A 22,931-nucleotide genomic window follows, 5' to 3' on the forward strand; every position below is an offset into this window, starting at 1 on the left:
TAGAATGTTCTAAAATTCCTCACTTGGGAATAACACTTCCCTCAGTTCTTGGTTTGATTGAAAAACCCAGCAATATTTGACACACTGTATGTAACTCTTGTTTAAGAGGCAGACTTTGTTTATCTTTTGTGTTTGTTGACTATTTTAAGCAAAATGCTAAACTGCAGTTTCCAGCATGGTTACTAATAGACTGAGTACTAATCTTATTAACGTCGCATATTCATCTGCTGTCATTGCATTCAAAGACAAGCGTGACTGTATTCCAGTTCTGGGTACACAAATATTAAGGAAATATAATTAATTTAGTAAATGAAAGTTGAGTAGCTTGAAAGTAAAATTGCTTTCTAACAAGTATAATTTATAATTTTAAAGAAAATGAGCAAGTTATCTCTTTATGAGATAATTCTTTACAATTATAGGGTTGACTGCAGTACTATTATTATGGGTTGGAGAGATGGACCACCTGCCTTTCTTAGTACTGTATGAAAAAACAAACAATTTCAAGCCCATTAGTATTCCCAGGATTATCTCACTTATTAGCACACAGATCTTTTTTCCTCCTCCCACTTGGTTTCTCCCTCTATTACCTGTTTCTTAATCTCATTTGCAAGGTAATCAGCCCTTAAATAAACAAGAATTCTCCAAAGATTGAGCAGAAACCAGGGTTAAGGGGCACAGGCCTGGTTAACACAGGGCCTTTTGTGAAGATGCTCTTCCCCAGCGGAATTGTTCCTCTCAAGGCCTTTTCCATTTGATCCTTAGATATATACTTTCAGTATTTAAATAAGGAGCCTTTCTCCCTATTTCTAGGTATCCTTAGAACTTCCAGTGTGGTACAATAGAAAAAGTATTGTATCTCTCTTCTAGTCCTGTCTCTACCCCTTTATTGCTTTATAACAATATTTCTCAACTTTGGCACCATTGACATTTTGGACTAGATAATTCTTTGTTGTGGGGGACCGTCCTGTGTATTGTGGGATGTTTAGCAGCACCCCTGGCCTCTGCCCACTAGATGCCAGTAGCAGCCCCCAAATTATGACAATCAGAAATGTCTCCAGACACTGCCAGGTGTCCCCTGGGGGACAAAAATCACCTCTAGTTGAGAACCAGTGCCTTACAACATTGAACAGGTATTTGATTTCCCTGGCTGAGACAGTTTCCTCATCTGTGTAATGTAGTTAGTAATCCCTGCCTACTGCACAGGATAAAATATATGTACAAGTGCTTTGTGGGTTTTTCAGTACTGTGTACAAATAAGAGGTTGGGGTAAGCCTGGCAGCAGAACTCAGCTCTGGACTTTATTTCTGCTAGTATTTCAGTGTAGAGAATGAAGCTGAGAATGTCAGGTCTTGGTGATGGGGCACAGGCCTCATGCTTTGTTTGTCGATAGTACTCTATAGAGCTATTCTGTCCAAATGGAGCAAGTGGGTGGGTACGTTTCAGGAGGTGATGTGAGCAGGACATGACTAGTTGATGTGTTCTTACCCAGGCAATGCTGAGATCCTGAGGCAGCTGCAGTGGGGCAGAGCTCTATTGAGAAGGCATGTGCATCCTCAGAATGACTCTAGCCTTTCTTACTATAGTGAATATTTAGCACCCTGGCATACGTGGCTTTGCCACCACGCCATCTTTGCTCTGCTACTTTTTTGAGTAGCCCTATCTTACCCTCCCATTTATTTCAAATTGAACAAACATTTATTGTGTCTTATGTGCAAGGCATTGTGCCCAGTGCTTTCCCATACATTCTCTTCCATTGCTTTTATAACCCTGTAAGTGGCATTACTGTACTTGTTTCACAGTAACAGTAGTAGTAGCGGTAGTAGTCATAGTAACAGTAGCGGAGGCAGCAGCAACAGCAGAAAGTAGACGGTATTGATTTCTTACTCTGTGCCTGTGCTAAGTGCTTTATATGCATTCAATCATTGAGTGCTAGCAACAGTTTATGGAGTTGATGCTGTTACTATACTTCTCTTTACAGATGAGGAAACTGAGTCACAGCAAGGTTAAACAGCTCATCCACACAGCTAGTAAGTGGTAGACCCTGGATTTGGATCTAGGCAATTTGTCTGCAGAGCCTACTCTTAGGAAACAGGGTCAGAAAGATGACATAACTTGTACAAGCTCAAGGAGCGAATGAAAGGCAGACTAGGATTCAAACATAACGTATGACTCCAGTCTCTGCCTGTTTCCAGTGTGCCAAGCACCACACTTCTCATTTACTTATCCTCCCTGCCTCTCTCTGGATAGGATTGCTTCCATGGTGCTGGCTTACAGCACAGCACAGCACAGGGGATCTATTAAAAGACACTTCGTGAATTCAAGTTGGGATGATAAAAGGGGAGATAAATAAGAGGCAAAGAGGAACTTGGAATCAGCCTCGTAGAGCTCTTGTTATTCAGTGCTTTGGTCTTAAAATTCATTTTTACATCTGATTTCTATAGAGTTCTGCTACTTTTAGTTAAGAATGCTTTTGTTTTGGATGGTAGTTTTTGAATTTAAAGGCATAACATTTATTTTATTACACAGTTCTGGTTATGGACCTGTTATCTGTGTGTTGGAGCAGACCAGAAAGGGCTAGAACCAGGAACCAGGTTTATCCTTGGGGTGAGCAGGTGATGATAGGAGAGAGGTAATGCAAGTAAGTTAAACCCTTATAGATGGTATATTAGTTTCCTAGGGTTGTTATCACAAAGTACTACAAGATGGTGGCTTAAAACAACAGATATTTATTCTCTCACAGTTCTGGAGGCTAGTCTAAAATCAAGGAGTTAGCAGGGCCATGGTCTCTGAAGGCTCTAAGGGAGACTCCTTTGCCTCTTTCTAGCTTCTTGTGTTTGCCTGCAATCCTTGGCATTCCTTGGATTATAGATGCATCACTCCAGTCTCTGCCTCTGTTTTCATGTGGTGTTCTCTCCTGTGTGTTTGTGTCTCTGTGTCTAAATTTCCCCCTTCTTGTAAGAACACCAGTCATATTGAATTTAGGGCCCAGCCTAACCCAGTATGATCTCATCTTAACTTGATTACTTCTGCAGAAGCCCCTATTTCCAAATAAGGATGCATTCACAGGGTCCAGGTGGACATGAATATTGGGGGGTCACTATTCAACCCAGTGCAGATGGTATCCAGAGAGTAAGCAGCAAATGGCTTTGTGTGCAGTCAGCATGAGGAGAGACCCACTGGAGTAGGTGCAGGTTCTGATCAGTGAGTTAAGCAAGACAGGACACTCTAGAGGTTGTGCAGGTTGTGATCAGAAATTCAGGTAGATCATGACCCTTGATCAGTGTAAGCAAGTAATAGGCCAGTCTCTACTTTCTATGGGACCCTGGCAAAAGCAGGCTACAGTATTTGAGGTACCAGGCAAATGATCAGTTTGCCAAGAAAGAGAACATGTCAGGTACCCAGGATTTGAATCATGAGTGGCATTTGGTCTCAGGAATAAGGAAAAGCTCAGCTAAGAGAGTGGGGCCAACTAGATCAGGGCCAGCCATGCAGCAACTGTGACTCGCTGCTGAGTCCCAGCGAGGTGGCTGAAGCATCCAAAAATCCCCCCTTCCCAGGGATAGGCCTGGAGCCCAGCCAGCACTAGCCTTCAGTGCTTGGTGGATGACGGATAGTAAGGAGAAATGAATTAGAGACTTCATTATTATAATTCACAAACAAACTGTCAGCATCTGACATTGGCAAGTGTTAAGGTGCCCTGGCAAGGTATAAATAAGAGTGGTATCTCTGGGTACTAGTGAGTGCTTTAGATAAAGAAGAATGAAAAATTTAATAACATTAAATGTCATTTGTAAAATGAAAGCTCTTGCCCTTCCTAGGAAACACTTTGTAGGTCAGCTTGTCTGCTCTTATCAGAGAGGCTGAATCAGAGGTTGAGTTGTTTTAACTTTAACACCTTTTCTTTTTAAATAAATTGCTTGATAACACTTCCTTGGAACTTTGACTATTTCTTTAACATATTCAAAATCCAGCCTGTCATGTAGTTCTAGGATTCTGAGTGATCTATACTGTCTGTTTCTCCCCTCACCGTTAAGCTGGACTGATTTCTGTGAGAATTATGTCCTAGACAATTCGTAAGAACAGAGAACCCCAATGCTGGTGCTAGTTGAAGCCTTCTTCACCTACCTGCCTCCACTGTTCTAGCCTCGTTCAATTACTGTTGGGTGTGTGTGCATGCGTGCGTGTGTGCGCGTGCTTGCCCTTGTCTCCCTGGACCTATATTTCTAACCCAGGATCCTCATTCAGGTTATTTTGTCATTGATTATTTTTGGGAGCTCTCTGGATTCCATCAGACCATGTTCCTTAGTTTCCAGAGTTATCACAAACAGTTCTGTGGTGAATGTTACTGTTCATAACACTAATACATTTTTGTATGCCAAATTATTTGCTTAGGATAAATTGCTAGAAGTGAAATTGCTGGATCAAGGACATGTGATCTTGAATGCTTTTTACACATATTTCCAAATTACTCTTCAGAAAAGTTTATGCTCTCTCGTTGTATATATAAGCACTCTTATCCCCAAACTCTAACACTGGATAATTTTTTTGAAGTTTATCAATTTGGTAGATCATATTTTTGTTTAAATTAATTGCTTTTTTAAAATTTTGGCTGCGTTGGGTCTTAGTTGCTGCGCGCGGGCTTTCTCTAGTTGCAGCAAGCCGGGGCTACTCTCTGTTGCAGTGTGCGGGCTTCTCATTGTGGAGGCTTCTCTTGTTGCGGAGCACGGGCTCTAGGCGCGCGGGCTTCAGTAATTGTGACGTGTGGGCTCAGTAGTTGTGGCTCACGGGTTCTAGAGCACAGGCTCAGTAGTTGTGGCGCATGAGCCTAGTTGCTCCATGGCATGTGGGATCTTCCCAGACCAGGGCTCGAATCCATGTCCCCTGCATTGGCAGGCAGATTCTTAACCACTGTGCCACCAGGAAGTCCCTAATTGCTTTTTTATTGCTGGATTAGTTGAACATATTTTCATGTTTATTAACCATTTAAAAGTTCTTGTTTTGGGATTACCTGTGAATATTCTTTGCCCATTTTCTTTTGGAGTGTACGCTTTGATCCCATTTCTTCTTTTATGGAACAAATATTAATTGAGCACCTTTTATATGTTAGGGCCAGACAGTGTTCTAGGTGAACAGCACAGACAAAATCCCTATGATTAAAGAGTTTATATTCTAATATAGTGAGGCAGAAAATAAACAAATAAATATGTAGTATGACACGTAGGGATAAGGACTGTAAAGAAGGTGCCATGAAAGGCAGGTAGAGATGATGGTGGGCAGGGATGCTATTTATAAAGGTGGTTTGGGGAAGCCTCACTGATGCCACTGGTATTTAAGGGGAGACCTGAAGAAGATAAAGGCACAAACTCTGCTGATATTGGGGAAAGCATTATAGCGGCGGGAACAAAGAGTGCAAAGGGCCTAAGGCAGGATTGTGTTTGACTTGTGATGTGATCATAGTTTGATGAGTGCGGGAGAGAGTTAGGAGGTGAGCTTGAGAGGTAGCAGGGGGTGGGGTGGATGTGGGGTTACAGACCACGTAGGGCCTTGGAGCCAGAGTGAGGAATTTGGATTTCATTCTGAGTGAGATGGGGAGCCATTAGAGCATTTTGAATAGTGAAGTGATATGACCTGACCCAACGTTTTGAAAGAACATTGGTGTTAGTAAGTAGAGACTAGATTGTGAGAGACAGTGATGGGCTCTGGAAGACCAGTTAGGAGCCTCTTGCAATGTATCAGATGAGAGACCCTGCAGGTGTGGTACAGGTAGTGACAGGTGATTCTGGATATATAACATAGAACCAATAGATTTGCTGATGGATCGGATGTGAAGTGTGAGGGAAAGAGGAGCTAAAGAAGATCCAAGGTTTCTGACCTGAGGAGCTGGTAAGGCAGTTGCCATTTGCTGAGAAGGGGAAATGTGGGAAGGAGAGGATTGGTGGTGATCTGCGAGAGCTTTTTATGTGATGAAGTGTATTAATCTTTTGCCATTTAGGTGGAAAGGTTTTTTCCCTCAATTTGTTGTTAATTAACTTTGTTAGTTGTGTTTTGCTGTACAGAAATGTCAGCCTTTAAATCTTGTCATCTGTTAATCTTTATAGTTTTTTGGTATTGCTGTCATGTCTAGACAGGTTCTAAAAAATAATCACCGATGCTTTCTTTAAGTATTCTCATGGTTTAGTGTTTGCATTTAACTCTTTAATCTGGGTAGAATTAATTTTGATATAGACTGTGAATTACAGTTCAATCTTAATTTTTCTCATATAATTAACCTGTTATCCTAGCATCATTAAACAATTTGTTCTCTGCTAAGAAAAATGATTCTATCATTTCCTTTGAATTGGGAAAGAGGAGTGTGTGACAGGTTGTGTGAAGAGGTATTATATCACGTATTTGTGTTTAGCGAGCCCCTAGTCTTGTTTTGGTTGATGACTTGGTGACTGTAATGTCTGAGTATAACAGGTTATAAACATTTATCTCCTGAGTCTCTTCCATTCCCAAAAGAGGTACTTGCCTTAGAAGGTGGCTTTCATCAGTTCCCTCAATGATTGTGAATTCTGCCTTGCGGATGATATGTGACCTGTTTTTAACCACAGCCTGTGTCCTCCTACCAAATATGATTTTCTGTGACCTACTTTTGTCAACTGACAATTCCTCTGGGATTATAAACTAAAATTTGCTTCAATAAAAATACTGACTACAGTGTATACTTCCTGTCCATTTAATCATACTATAGATTCCAAAGCCCTGTAACATTTACGTTTGCCGCTCTTACATTCTCTGTGCTCTAGCCCTTACCCGATATGTGGATACTTTAGAGGTGACAGTAGTGTTTAACTAACTGGATTTTCTTCTTTAAGGCAAGAAATGGGTTTCTTATGTTATTAATAATGTTTACCAAATCTTAAACTTGGGTGAAGTCTTCAAGCTTGGAAGTAAACCTCCAGCATGTTGTTAACCTTAGAAATTTGTGTCAAGGCTGATTGAACCGAAATCTCTTAAATGCTTTCTTTGTTTTTTGTAGAGAGGGAAATATGAGGTTCCTAAGTGGCTCTCCCCCAGTAGTATTCTGCTTCTTCAACAAATGCTACAGGTAATCTTTGTTATTTATTTTAAAATAATAGAAGTCTTCTTTTATTATTTGATTTTAAGATGTCTGTAGTGCTACTACATTTATCTATCAGCTGTAAAAAATTCCATTCATTATACCTACTCTGCAGATATTCTCTACTAGGTGCTTTCTTTGCAAATGCATTTTTTAAAAAAGACTGCTACCATATATCTTTGCTGGTTTGGTTTTTCTTCCTTTTTCCTGAGCATTGTCTGTTTTCTCTAACCAGCTCTTGCTCCACTGTTTTCTGTTTTCTTGCTCCCACTCTTTTTCCATTAGATATATAGTAGATACGGAATAATTGCTTAAATGAGCTGATGTACAATTGAGTGGACCCCATGATCTAGTTCAGTGGTTCTCAAACTTTAGCATGTATCAGAATTGCCACATGAGCTTATTGAAACACAGATTGCTGGGCACCACCCTGAGAGTGTCTGATTCAGTAGAGCTGGGGCAGGGCTAAGAATCTGCATTTCTAATAAGCTCTCAGATGACACTGATACCGCTGGTCTGGGAACCACACGTTAAGAGCCACTGATTTGGTGTTATGATCTCTAAGGGTGAAAGACAGGAGTGCTGAAGTCTAGTTATCCACCCTACCAATCAATAGGCATGCCACCTAACCAGGTTCTGACCTATAAAATGGGGATTCTGAGCTTGGCTTCAGTGCTTGCTACATAGTGTTACGTGGATAAAATGAGATTAATGGGAAACACTTTGAAAAATATGAGTACCTTATTAGCAATATTTTTTTCATTATTATGTATTCAGTTTTTCCATATATTAAGCCATCTCTACTTTTTATTCAAAATTTACCTTGAGCTCACCTACCTTGAGTAGGGCAAGACCACCAAATCTCCATAATGAGATTGAAAACACCTCATCCTTTCTTCTAAACTCCCCAAAACTTAATCTTTGTTGATTAATTTTTCTCTCCTCACATTTCAAAATTACAAATGGAAAAGAAAGGTGTGCTTTTCAACTTGTTATATGTGATTGTAAGCTCATTGGAGGTAGAGATTGCATATTCAGTGTGAATGCCCTGCATTGTGCCTGCTTGAATATTAAATTGGTGACTATTTCCTGTGAATAGGTTTTCCAGCAAAAGACTATTACATCATACAATAGATTGGCTTAACTTCATGAATAATGTCCATACCAATGAAGTTCATGTTTGTTAAACATTTATCTTCTAAGCCCGTGTTGGTAGCTATAGTTTTCTTGCCTCTATTCCCTTTTTAAAAGAATTTATTCCAAGGCCATTTTAAGGTCTTTGACAGCATTTTTGTGATGATAAAGTTTACATCTGTTCTGATGAATTTTGAGTTCTCAGGAGGAAAGGTGTTCTATGGTCTCTATTTAAAATGTTAATCTCCAGCTACCTCTCAATGGCCACTAGGTGGACCCAAAGAAACGGATTTCTGTGAAAAATCTATTGAACCATCCCTGGATCATGCAAGATTACAACTGTCCTGTTGAGTGGCAAAGCAAGACTCCTGTAAGTAAAATGAAATCCAGTAAAATTAAAAAACAAAAACAAAAACTTTGTGTGGATTCAGAATGTACAATGATGTGGTCTAAATACAAAAGAAAATATATTTTGTAGACTTATCTGTCAGATTGGTGTTTGGGAGATTGTAACTGAATTGTATATTTGCCTGTTAATCTCTAGGACAGTGGCTCCTAACCGGGCCTGCACATGAGAATCACAAGGACCTTAAAAAAAAAGTGCCTGTGCCCCGTCCCACAGCAATTAATGGATATTTTTTAAAAGCTCCCTGGTGTTTCTCACGTAGTCAGGATTATGAACAGTGCTCTGGGAATCTTAGGCAAGTTACTTAACTTTTCCAAACCAATATATTCGTCTGTAAAAAGTAGGTTAAACCTGTTCTTCCTATTTCCCAGAGTAGTTATAAGGTTATAGAGGTTCTCAAACTTTTAAGTCTGAGGGCCCCTTTATGCTCTTATTATTCACTTATTAAAATATTTATTGATCGATTCATTTAAAAGTAACAGTACTAAACCTGTTACAGTTTATCACAAATATTTTTATGAAAAATGACTATTTAAAAAATAAATTTAGTGGGAAGACTAGCATTGTTTTACATCTTTGCAAATTTCTTTAAAGTCTAGCTTAATAGAATACACTTGGATCTCACCTGCTTCTGCATTGTTTTGCTATGATGTTTTGATTGGAGATCCTCAGGGGTCTACAGACCATACCATGAGAACTGGTCTAATATATATATATATATATATATGAAAGAACTTTATTTATTTATTTATTTATTTTTAACATCTTTATTGGAGTATAATTGCTTTACAATGGTGTGTCTGTTTCTGCTTTATAACAAAGTGAATCAGTTATACATACACATATGTTCCCATATCTCTTCCCTCTTGTGTCTCCTTCCCTCCCACCTTCCCTATCCCACCCCTCTAGGTGGTCACAAAGCAACAAGCTGATCTCCCTGTGCTATGCGGCTGCTTCCCACTAGCTATCTGTTTTACGTTTGGTAGTGTATATATGTCCATGCCACTCTCTCACTTTGTCACAGCTTACCCTTCCCCCTCCCCATATCCTCAAGTCCATTCTCTAGTAGGTCTGTGTGAAAGAATTTTAAATAACACAAAGTGCTATGCAAGTTTAAGCAGTTATATTAATAAGTATTCCTACATTAATGTTGTAAAAAATATTTTTTAACAAATGGCAATTTGAACTTGGTAAAAATGTGAGCATTACTAAACGGTATGTATAATGTTTTTTAATTGAAGTATAGTTGATTTACAATATTGTGTTAGTTTCAGGTATACAGCATAGTGATTCAGTTATGCATATGTATATTTTTTCAGATTATTTTCCACTATAGGTTATTATAAGATATTGAATATAGTTTCCTGTGTTATACAGTAAATCTCTGTTGCTTATCTATTTTATGTAAGGGGTATGTATACTTTGTATATTAGCGAACTATTGCTGCATAAAAAACCACCCCAAAATTTAGTGACTTGAAACAATAATAATTTACAATTCTGTAGATCAGCAGTTTGGGGCTCAGCCAGATATTTCCTGTGTTAGTCTTACCTGGGGTCATTCATGTGGCTGCAGTTAACTGGTGACTTGACTGTGGCTGGATGGTCTAAGCCTCACTCAGAAGACCAACTGTTTGTGCTGGTTATTTGTTGGGCCACACTGTCCAGCAGGCTAGTTTGGGCTCCTTGATATGGCAGCTAGATTCCAGAAGAAGCCAGAAAGTGGGCAAACCCTAACACTCAAGCTTTTTTTTTTTTTTTGGCTGCACCGCGTGGCATGTGGGATCCTAGTTCCCCCAACCAGGGATCAACCCCACGCCCCCTGCATTTTAAGTGCAGAGTCTTAACCACTGGACTGCCAGGGAAGTCCCACACTCAAGCATTTTTCAAGCCTCTGCTTGCATTGTGCTTACTAATGTCTGGCCAAAGCAAGCCACAAAGCAAAACCCAGAGCCAGTATGGAAAGTGTAGCCATCAAAGTTGGTACAGTTCTTATCCTCTTTTCATAGATAAGGAAATCAAGAAGTTAAACATAACTACTTAAGAAATAAATCCAGTGAGAAGAGTGGCACTGCTTTACATCTTTGCTGATTTCTTTAAAGTCTAGCTTAATAGAAGACACTTGGGTACTCATCTGTTTCTGCATTCAGTCTGTTTTGTTATTTTTTTTTTTTTTTTTTTTTTTTTTTTTTTTCTTTTTGCGGTATGCGGGCCTCTCACTGTTGTGGCCTCTCCCGTTGCGGAGCACAGGCTCCGGACGCGCAGGCCCAGCGGCCATGGCTCACGGGCCCAGCCGCTCCGCGGCATATGGGATCCTCCCAGACCGGGGCACGAACCCGCATCCCCTGCATCGGCAGGCGGACTCTCAACCACTGCGCCACCAGGGAGGCCCTGTTATGTTGTTTTTATTAAAGCATATGGAGAAAATGCAGCCTTACACAGATACATAGTTAGAAAAGCATTTTAATGCTTTAAAGGAAAAGTGTTTTAATAGCCTTTTCAGGTAATTGGAGATGTTTTTTGATAATCTACTACAACGTCTGCAATGGAGAGGAGTATGTGCATGGGTCAACAGAATAGCTTGGATACATGCCACATTGTAGACCTGATACAGCTGTGGGGTATTTGCTTTCTGGAAGAATTACACCAATAAATATAAATACTTGGGAAAATAGACTATGTTTGTTTTTAACCCCTTCTCACTAGTCTGCCCACTGTTATGACCATGCAGCCTCATCTGAAATTCCTCCTGATTCTCCTGTGACTGTCAACCCCTAAAATCTCTCTTCTTCATATTTCCTTTAACCTTCCACGACATCTTCAGTAGCTATTGAGCAAACACAATTAGAGCTGCAACTTAATGCTAACAACCATCAACACTGAGAGCCTAGGACAGCAGAGTATATGGTGTCTGAGCAGCACAGCAGCAGGGCCAGGGGAGCTGTGACGTGCCCCTGTGAGGTGGAGAACGTGGGTGGTGCACATGCCTGTGTTCAGCCATTGGGGGTCCTCATTTCTCCACGTGTGGGAGGGCTTTGCATGTCTTCTCAGCCGTGATCCTTAATAGGGTAGGATATGCTACTGTTTGCAGTGGAACAGATGCCCAAAGGAAGAAAGTCTCTGATTTCAACAACACAAAGATTATTTTAAATTGGGGCACAGTATAAAGTAAGACACATAGTTTTGAGTGTTCCAAACAAGTATATGATTTTCCTTACATCTTAGTATAATCATTACGAATATTTATTGAATGCTCACTATAATAGAAAAGTGTGCTACTGTAGTACTCTAATATAATATAGACAGAGCCCTTAGGATAGTACCTTTAAAGGCTTTGTGTTTTTAACTCTTGTTAACTCATTCAGTCCTCATACAAACGCTCTGAAGTAGGTACTGTTATTGTCCCCATTTACAGATGAAGCAACTGGACACAGAATCATGAAATAACTTGCCCAAGGTCAAACAACTAGTACGTGTAGAACCAGGATTTTAACCCAGACAGAAGGGCTCCAGAATATAATGGATCTGACAGGCCAACTAATTCAAACTCAGGGCCTGTATTCTGTGTAGCTATAGCCTTTGTGATAAGCATTAGTTGTCTGGTCTCTGTTGGAATAGCTACTGGAATAGAGTCATGGAGAGGTGGCATTATGGTGTGGTAGGAAAAACCCTGGGCTAGGATGAAAAATGCCAGTTTCAGGCAAATTGCATAACTTTTTCTGAGTCTTCATTTTCTCACCTCTAATATGGGTATTCTAATGCCAGTCTCTTCTGTATGTTTGGATCATGTTTTGTCATCTATAGAGTGCCTTTCAGTGTTATGTCATTAATCTGTCATGTCTGCCTTACAGAGCTGTCGCAGGGATCAAATGAGTTATATACAGAAGAGCTATAAGGGATTATTGCTTTTCGAAGTATTTGCTTTTCTGCCTCAGTATTGTGTTTTATCAAGAGTGAACTATAAAAAATAATTCAGATTTACTTGGATATTTAAGGTATAGATGCTATTCTGTAACTCTATGCATGATCTCCTTCTATCATTTTCACACGTAGCTCTAGTACCCAAGTATTGTATCAAATAGAAGTTATATTCAGTTCTATTTTCTGCCCTACTGAACAGGAAATGTAGTAGGCACGGATAATCCAAAATAATTGGCTAGCTTTGGGTATGCGTTTTTGTACTTAATTTAACTGGAGCATGTGTGGCTGAGAATTCAGAGTACTTAAAGTGTTGAACCCCTTTGGAAAACTTGAGTTAAACCGTATTTTTCAGACTTTGGTGTCTTGTCCCACTCTTTTCATTCTTTCCAGTTCAGGAGCCCAGCAAAGAAGATAGCATCTCCTTCCTACCCTTCCTTCCTTTCCTCCACACACCTTGTGGTAAAGTTACAGAGCAAGAGGCTATGGGGGAGAGGTTTTTGTTTTTAAGAAAGTAACTTAAGATCATGGAGGGAACCCAGAAATCATTTCCTTCATGCTTGAGCAGTGGTATCAACAAGAAGATACCCAACTGGGTGGTAAAGTGTCCAAACTTCTGAGGCTGAGCCCTTCCTGAAGCAGGAATCTACATTTTGGGGAGCTGCTAAGGTCAAAGCAACACAATGAAAACTTACTTGTGGCATTTTTGACTTTCATAAAACCATCAGTATAAACCTTTGTGGTCTCCCCATTCTCCATAGCCCTTGAGGTTGAGCTTGTACCAGCCAATCATGCAGGTCATTGTCTGTACTGTTCCTCTAGTTTCATGATGGCAACATGACTTTCTCTTGAGTCTGATGTTACAAGTGTGGTAACAAGGGAAGGTCATGATATTGCTCTGCCACATGCTGGTACGTTGAAGGTCAGTGAAAACCTGAACTATGTGATCTAACGAAAGGGCCAGAATGGTAAGGGGGGTTTATCATTAAAACAGTGGTTAAAGGAGCTGGAAAAGAGAAAACTTGGAGAGGAAAGGTTGTTGATAATAGGAATATTCAAATTTCTGAAAGTTCTTATACCAAAGAGGAAATAGAATTATGACTGTTAGTAAAAATAGTTAACAGTTTTTTGAGGGCCTACTCATTTAAGGTGATGTACTAGGTACACCACATAGGTTACATATATTGCAAGGCAGGTGCCATCTCTGTTTTACAGATGATGAAACTGAGGTTCAGAGTGGTGTAGTAATATGCCCAAGGTCACACGGTTATTTTTTGATGTAATGATTAAAACCAAGGTCTCTCTACTTCCAAAGCCTGTCAGCTGTCAGATTGTACCAATTCACAGTGGATAGGGATCACAGGGAGACAGACCTTAGGGGAGGAGGAAGAAGCTAACCATCTCAGCTGTTCTGGAGAGGAAGACTTTAAGCAGAAAGTGAAACATCCCATATTGGGGCTGTTGTGAAGTGAATTCTTACATTGGAAAGATGACTTTAAAATTACATTCCTTATGATTCTTTTCCCATATTATTTTCTGAACTCCTGTTCCAGGTCCAGGCCAGACCCTTCCTGCCTTTTCATTCTCAGTGATCCTTGTTTGGTTCTGAGAACTCATTTCTGGCCCCATCTCTGGTGAGGTCTCATCATGCAGGGATCACAATACTTGGATAATTTCTGTCCTTAAGCAAAATAAAGTTTGTGTAGCGGCTGTGTCACTTCTTCCTTTTAAAAATTGTGCTTTACTGGTACCTTCAGCATAATGATGATTGTGCAGCATATATGGCACCATCATAAGGGCTCCTTGGATTGCGCTAAACCCAAACATAACCTGGGGGACAATATGCTACAAGTCTGAGCCACTCTTTTACCCAGTCTGTTGTCCTGCCAGTGATTTTGGATGCCTAGATGACTGCTCTTTGATGCAAATACCAGTCCCTGTCTTGCGGTAGGGGAGGAGAATATAGTCCCTTGGCTGCACAGCAGAATTGTAACAGTTGATCAGATGATGAGGGGGATGTGAAGGGCTGGAAAAGAGAGCTCATCATCTTCTTGAACTTCTTATTGTTATCTGCTTATATCTTTAAAAATTGTGGAGAATGTTTATTCGTGTTTTTTTTTTTTAATAAATTTATTTATTTATTTTTGGCGTTGGCTCTTTGTTGCTGGGCGCGGGCTTTCTCTGGTTGTGGCGAGCGGGGGTTACTCTTTGTTGCAGTGCGCAGGCTTCTCATTGCGGTGGTTTTTCTTGTTGCGGAGCACGGGCTGTAGGCGTGCGGGCTTCAGTAGTTGTGGCTTGTGGGCTCTAGAGCGCAGGCTCAGTAGTTGTGGCGCACAGGCTTAGTTGCTCCGTGGCATGTGGGATCTTCCCGGACCAGGGCTTGAACCCATGTCCCCTGCATTGGCAGGTGGATTCTTAACCACTGCGCCACCAGGGAAGCCCGAGAATGTTTATTCTTACCCAAGAGTTTGACAAACTCATGTTGTTTTTACATGTTGGTGTTTGATTTTACCAGGTAATTATGGTAATTTTAAAATTTCAAAACCATAAATATTTTGTAATTTTTTGTTAATAAAGTTGATAAAATTTTTTTGTAGCTTTTTCACCTTGATGAAGATTGTGTAACGGAACTTTCTGTATATCACAGAAACAACAGACAAACAATGGAGGATTTAATTTCACTGGTAAGAAATACAGCATGAATTTGAGAGTAATATCTTTTGTTTCATCATTGTTTTTTATTTTATCAGTACATTAAAAATAGTATAGGGCCTCCCTGGTGGCGCAGTGGTTGAGAGTCCGCCTGCCGATCCAGGGGATACGGGTTCGTGCCCCGGTCTGGGAGGATCCCATATGCCGCGGAGCGGCTGGGCCCGTGAGCCATGGCCGCTGAGCCTGTGCGTCCGGAGCCTGTGCTCTGCAACGGGAGAGGCCACAACAGTGAGAGGCCCGCGTACAGCAAAAAAAAAAAAAAAAAAAAAAAAAAAAAAAAAAAAATAGTATAGCATTTTTCAGACCTATGATTTTATCATGGGTGTAAATATTGCACTTATTTTATGTTTATGTGTGTTTTCCACTCAACTCTTTCTGATGTCTGGTGGATATACTCTTTAAAAATGAGATTGATCAAAGAGACAATGGAAAAAAAACTTTTAAGAAACAGAACAAATGAGTCCAGAGAATTGACAGAGTTTCAATTTTGACTGCTTTAAATTCTCTAACATGGAACTGTGATTCTGTTGTAGAAATGAGGTAAACACAAAGCAGTTTTCATTTTACCTGAAAGCAGCCTTGTAGCATCGCATCACCCCCAACCTTATGAACCAAATACCATGAAATCATCATCATGATTTCTGGTATTGGATCATTTTAGCTCTTTCAGATGCTTAATCTCTAGATCACACATGTGGTTTTTTTCTAGAGATAGAGGCACTCACAGCTGTCTCTGAGTACAATCTAACACGATGGGCAGGGATCGCAGCCAACATGGCTCCTGGTTCAGTACTATGTCTCTCATCACCTATGAATTGTATTTGTTTTTTTCTCTTTTCTAACTTGAAAGGTAAAGGCCTTAAGCAATTTTTTTTAAAACTAACCAAACTTTACTAAGCCACAATTTTTTTCAGTGAGGAGGAGATATGAAGGAATTCTTTTGAATGACATAATATGTCTTTTGAATGACAATTCCAGACAAACAGAACATGTCTGGAAAACAGAATGATAATTTACTTTTTCATGGAATGAAACACGATGGTAAGAATTGGGAACTGCTGCCAGATATGTCAGGTCCTTAGTATTTTACAATGAAAATTCAAAGTTTTCATGTAAACAAGTTAAAAAAAAAATTACATGACCTTTTCTTTGGAATGCTCTTTAATAGAAAACTATATTTTGGATTCAAAAAATTTCTTTTTAAATTTTTATTATAGAAATTTTCAAACACCTACAAAAGTAGAGAGACTAGTATAATAACAATGGTTTTCCATGTACTCATCATCCAGTTTTAACAGTTATTAACATTTTGCCAATTTTATCTGTATTCCAACACTACCCTCCATCTGCCCTTTTTAGCTAGGGTATTTCAAAGCAAGTCCCATGTATCATGTCATTTTATCCAGAAAAAATTTAGTATGAGATTCACAAACTTTTAAAATCTGAATCTTAAAAGTAACATACTCAGAATTTCAAGAATCATTAGGAAAAAAAAAAGTCTTTAAAATAGTATCCTTTATGTGGTGTCTACATATAATTTTCAAACTTAAAAGTGAAATGGAAATGGGAATTGTCTTCTTACTTCTGATAAAGAAAACAAAATAATGAGGCATGATAGAGATTGTTTTCTGGTGTTACATCTCTTTAAAGATCTCAGTTATCCTGAAAGCTAGGCATGACCAACATCAAGAATGTGTGAGGAAAGTAATAGTTTTTCTTCTTGTGTACTTTTCCCTCATTCTTTTTTTTTTTTTTTTTTTTTTTTTTTTTGCGGTACGTGGGCCTCTCACTGTTGTGGCCTCTCCTGTTGTGGAGCACAGGCTCCGGATGCACAGGCTCAGCGGCCATGGCTCACGGGCCCAGCCGCTCCGCAGCATGTGGGATCTTCCCAGACCGGGGCACGAACCTGCGTCCCCTGCATCGGCAGGCGGACTCTCAACCACTGCACCACCAGGGAAGCCCTTCCCTCATTCTTAAATGCCTGTTTATACTTATTTTCCAGTCCTAGGGATGAGTAGACAATATCTTCTTAACTTTGCCTGAACATTGTAATCACCTAGGAACTTTAATCCTGATGCCTAAATCTCACCCCAGAGATTACTATTTCATTGGTCTGGGGTATGGCATAAGCATCACAATTTTTAAAACCTTTCCAAATGATTGCAGTGTGTAGCCAGGAGTTGAGAAGTATTACTCTAGATTCTTGCTCTTCAAAGTGTGATCTAGAATCAGCAGCATAAGCATCACTTTGTGCTTGTTAGAAGTGCAGAATCTACGTCCCACCTCAGACCTGCTGAATCAGAATCTGCATCCTAATAAACCCTAAGTGATTCATCTATACATTAAAGCTTGTGAAGCATTGGTCTAAGTCAGTGGTTCTCAACTTGGAGTGATTTTGCCCCTCAGGGGACATTTTTGGTTGTCACAGTGGGGGTGTGTGTATATACTAATGGCATCTAGTGGGTAGAGGCCAGGGATGCTGCTAAATATCCTAGAGAATAGCCACTCACCACAAAGAATTATCCACGTCAACTATCAAATAGTGTTGAAGTTGAAAAATCCTGGTCTGGGTGGTCTCAGAGAATTCACATTGGTTCTAGGTACTTTCCAGTTTAAAGAGCCTTGGGAAAACCAGGTTTGAGATCAGCCGTGGTCTGTTACATTTTTTTTTCTGGCATCTTGGGAGCTCTAGGTGCTGGCTAGACAGGACAGAGATCAGTTTCTTTTGCTCCATGCTGGGTATGGTGCTGCTGATCCTTGTGTAAAGAGAGAGAAACAGTATTATTCCCAAACATTCAACTCATGGAACTACCACTTTTATATTATATACATGAGCATTCTTAAACTGCTTTTTGAATGTGGAAGTGAGAGTCTCTCATGTATCATGATTTTGAGCCATCGCATAGTCCTGTTGAGATTTCCTCCTGTGGTGCTAGAGCTTCCACTTCATAGCTTTCCTTACTTTCCCCGATCTTCCAGCCGTGGTGGCTCTGGATTGTGGAGCAGCCAGTTATCTATCTGGCTTCGCTGAGGGTTGCATGTGCACACGAGAACCTACAGACCAAGACAGATCCTTTCCTCTCACCCCTGCAGTGCAAACACCCATGTGTTCTGGTGGCGGAAGTTTAAAGATTGAGGGCCTTGGGAGCAAGGTCAGGAGAAGGATGGTGGGCCACTCCTCAATTTCTCAAACACTCTGTTCCAGTAGCTGCCTCTCCTCAGCCCAGGTGCCCGGGCAGTCCTTTAACATTTGGCTTGCCTGAACAGTAACTGGGGATTTTAAAATGTTTTTTGTTTTCTAGAAATGGAACCTTCTTTATAACAGGTAAACCTATTGCTTTACTTTCAGACATTTGACTTTCAAAAGAGGGAGCTGCCTAAAAGATAAAGGAGACATTGGTTGCATTAGACTTGGGGATCGACATCACCTGAAAAGCATAACTAATGTGTTGATTTATCTGTTATTAAACATAGAACTCCCCTGTGCATCTTATTGTAATAAGTAGTATGAAGTGGCTATGGCAAAAAAAGTTATTAAAAGGATGCTTTTTTGCCTAGGGAAGTAGAGTTTCCAGGCTTATAAAACTCTGAGGCCTGTTTAGAAAACTCCACCTAAAACTCTTAGCGCCCTCCAGGTATTGTTTACAATGCCTGGGTTATGCCATTGTTGACAAGCAAGTGGCAACTTGTTTCTGAGCAATTGTCTCTAGTCAGTTTATGGCATCTCTTTCAAGAAGGCAGCTATCACACATGAGACCATGGATGTGGGAGGTGCAGAAAAAACCTTTAATGTAGCTTCTGGAAAGTAGAGAGTGATTATAACTATATAGTTTTCACCTAGTTTCCAAGTACCTTCTCCATGAAACCTTTTCCGTCCTTCCTTTCCTCCAACCTTTCTGGATTAAAGGTAACATTCTATGATAATTTATCACAGTGTTATATTTCTTCCACTAGATTGATAGATCCATTATGTAAATTTCAAAGCATATACTATGATTGTAGCCATCTAAAATGTTAACAGATAAAATTTATTAATAAAATCAGAGGTGATAGTAGACCTCTTTGGATCGTGTACTTTGTGAGGTACATAGCACAAAATATTATTTAGCATTAAAATTTAACACTTTTGCAGGGCAGAGAGTCTCAAAGTCTTAAGTACATTATTTAGAAACTTTCAGTTATTCACGTAGATTGAACAGACATGTTTATATCCAACACTTCCTAAAACCTCACTAAAATAACGATAAAGGAATAAAAAGACAAACAATTCACAATGAAGAGAAGAAAAGAGGAGACAAAAGAAATGTCAGTAAAGTTTTAGAAGTTACAAAATGGCTAAGTGGCAGCTGACCTAGCATTTTGGAGAAAGCTGAAAACAAAGTGCCTGCAGTGGGAAAAGGCAGTAAACAAATTGATTAGAGCCCTGGAGCTCCAGAAAGGCTCAGGAATCAGAGGTCCTAGGAACCTCTGGAGTCAGGGAAGTGAGCAGGGTGGAAACAGGAAGATTGGTTGAAAGTCTGTATTAGGAGCAGTTAGATTGCTAGGTCCCTCTGTTTACCTTGTGCTGTATGATAGCCACGTCTTCTCCACCCCAGCAGAAGACTGGAGACATTGAACAAGAGGCACTCTTGTACCAGATGCAGCTCAGGTGGGGGTGATGAGCCATTCTGAAATGGATGCATTGACACACACATTCCTCTTACTAAACAGTGAACCACTGCCTCTAACTCTCTTCCCTATTCAACTCTGAGAATGCTGGGATCAGGATTTTATCCTAATTGCAGTGGGGTTGGGGAAAATATTGGGAGACTCATCTCTAGGGAAAAGCCAAGAGAAAAGACCTACTATACCAATGGTTGGGAGTTCAGGTTCCTGTCTGTTCACCTTAGAGAGAAGCCCATAAGGTAATGAGCAGGCCTAAACTACACAAGAGTCTTAAGCAGCTGCGTAGCATACTCTTTGCTTTCAGATAAAGACAGACAGCCAAAGATCACCAGACCTTTGAGGACGGCCTCTAACATGAAAGTCAAAGATCAAAACAAATGGGGTGGTGGGAGAGAAGGAAGAAAAAGCAGAGATGCTCAGAAAAAACAGATAATGCAGGGAGTGGAAGAAAATAGCTAAGAAACAATAATTAATATTCTCTGAGATAAGAGAAGCTATTTCTTTTTTGAAATAGGAATAAGATGACTAAAATAACATTTTAAGAGATACTCTTGAAGATTTAAAATATGACTACAGAAATGAAAAGCTCAGTAGAAATGTTTGAAAATGAAGGTAATGTGAAATCTTTCAAAAGTAGAACCTAAAGACAAAGAGATGCACAAAGAAAAGAGAAGGGGTAAGAAAGGTCCAACATAGACATAATAGAAGTTGCAGGAAGATAAAACAGAGAAGAAAGGGAAGGAAACCATCACAGAAATAGTACAAGAAGAAATATTCCAGAACTGAAAGGTATGAGTTTCTAAGAATGAAGGGACTTAACTAGGGTTTGGCAAAATGGATGAAAATAGATTCACACAAAGGCCTGTTTTAGTGAAATTTCAGAAAACTAGGGGGAAAAAGGAGATCCAAAAAGTTTCTAGAGACAAGAAACAAAAGGTCATACACAAAGGCTTGGGAATCAGAAAGACTTTAGATTTTTCGATAACTGTACTAGAAGCTAGAAGACCATGGGATGGTGCCTTCAAAGCTGTGGAAATTATTGTCAGCCTGAAATTCCATACTCAGTCAAACCAGAGTCAAGTGTGTGGATAGCATACAGTCATTTATCAGACATGCAAGATCTCAAAAAATTTACCTCCTCTTCATCCACACTCAGGAAGTTGTTGGAGGAAATGTTCCACCAAAACAAGAAAGTAAATGAAGAGATAGGAATAGGTAGGATCTAGGAAACCAAGGGGTATATTGTAGGATAGAAGTGAAGGGAACCCCTCAACTGACATTTTGAGTTGCAGGCTGAGAAAGAAGCCAGCTCAGAGTGGAGCACAGAATGCAGACATCAGGTGGAATGTCTCCAAAATGAGGCAGAGGAGGAGACAGATTAGCTGATGTGTTATGAACATGTTGGGAGGAGGTGAAGAGTGTTGGAGAGTGTGGAGTTGAGTTAATAAGATGACTGCTTCTTTTTTGTTTTTAACTTCAAGAAAAAGTTTCAAAAGAAGAAAGTGCAAGGATAGCACCCTGTGTGGTTTGGTTGCAGGGCTGATATTCAACCAGTACGGCCATACAGATTATTAAGATACTAGAATATTTGTATACTGATTGGTAAATAACTACTACATTGAGTGCCCTCCCTGTTGCCCTGTTACCTCCCTTAGGCCTGGTACCTCCCTCCGGTCCTGCCTCATATCCAGCAATTAAAAGGTTAATAATTGGCATGGCAGGGGTTTCCCAGGGACCTACTCATATTTTGGCCTCTGTTTTGATTCACTGGGGTCAGGGTACCAATTAAATATTTTGAATATTGCCTTTACTTAGTTGAAAATACTATTTATATAATCATAATAATGTAAACGTTGATTTAACTAGAAATTATAAAACTATAGTAGGAGGATGCAGGGAAATTTGTTCGGGGGAAGGAAGGAGTTGTAGTAGAGCTAAGTTCTTATTTTCTATAGTAAGAAATCTAGAGATAATATCCGAAGCTGAAAAAAATTAAAGCTGTATAAGCAATTAATTTAGAAATATAGAAAAAACAGCCGAAGGTACCTTTTAGGGAGTGGAAATTGTGTGTGTGTGGGAGTGGGGTAGGGGATTGCTGTCTTTCATTATATGCTTTAAAGCCAAAAAAAATGTCTAAATTCTGAATGTTTGTTACATTGAGGAAAAAATTAATTTAAAATAAAACATTATTTCAAAAAGCAAGTTTAATCTTCTAAACAATTTGATTTTCTTTTCCTCCAGTGGCAGTATGATCACCTCACAGCTACTTATCTTCTACTCCTAGCCAAGAAGGCTCGGGGAAAGCCAGTTCGTTTAAGGCTTCTTTCTTCCTGTGGACAAGCCAGCTTGACTGCAGTCACAAACATCAAGGTGAGTGTCAGAAGCTTTTGTGTGAGTGCCTTCTTCTCTTGCCATGTGCCCACCTTGTTCGTAAGTGGATACATGCCAGGGAAGTTAACTTTGCTGGTGTCAGGGGCCCACAAGCAAGACATTTTTATGATTTAAATATTTTTGATGAGGAAAATGGGAAATTCTGAATGTGAACACTAGAATTTTGCATGTCTACATGGCATTAAAAAAAAAATTTCTCCCTCCCCTTTTTTCCACAAAAGTAACTCCTGATGTAGAATAATTTTAAGCCATAGATAAGCTAAAGGAAAATAGAATTTACCTATAAAGCTACTACCACCTATAGACAAAATAGTTTATATTTTATTGTATCTTTCCAGTCTTTTTTTAGTATGCTTGTTTATATAATTTATGTAAATTGTAGGACATATTATACTTTATATAACATGAAGTATTTCAGTGAATATTTTGGTACTCACTTATATTAAGGGTTTAGGTTGTTCGTTTTGAGCAGCAGCTGTAGCTCATGCAACTCAAATTCCTTGTATGAGTTATAACCAAATTATTTTTTTCTATTTTGTTGTCTTTGTCTCATTTTCCTTTGTCATGAACATTTAGAATGGTGGAGAAGCCTTACATATTTGGA

At 39.6% G+C, this 22,931-nt stretch overlaps 1 protein-coding gene across 2 annotated transcripts in view; it reads left to right on the plus strand.

The window, feature by feature from the left end:
* The window catches only part of MELK (maternal embryonic leucine zipper kinase), a 79,011-nt gene that overhangs the window by 37,348 nt on the left and 18,732 nt on the right, over window positions 1-22,931 (plus strand). The window contains exons 9-12 of one of the 2 annotated variants that reach the window (XM_082642426.1): window positions 7,022-7,090; window positions 8,508-8,606; window positions 15,157-15,243; window positions 22,178-22,327. In XM_082642426.1, the coding sequence (XP_082498552.1) occupies window positions 7,022-7,090; window positions 8,508-8,606; window positions 15,157-15,243; window positions 22,178-22,327 (405 nt within the window). The remainder of the gene's footprint in view (window positions 1-7,021; window positions 7,091-8,507; window positions 8,607-15,156; window positions 15,244-22,177; window positions 22,328-22,931) is intronic. The other variant, XM_082642427.1, reaches the window with a different exon arrangement.

The sequence above is a fragment of the Mesoplodon mirus genome (genome assembly GCF_964341445.2).
Source record: "Mesoplodon mirus genome assembly, chromosome: 1".
Classification (NCBI taxonomy): Eukaryota; Metazoa; Chordata; class Mammalia; order Artiodactyla; family Ziphiidae; genus Mesoplodon; species Mesoplodon mirus.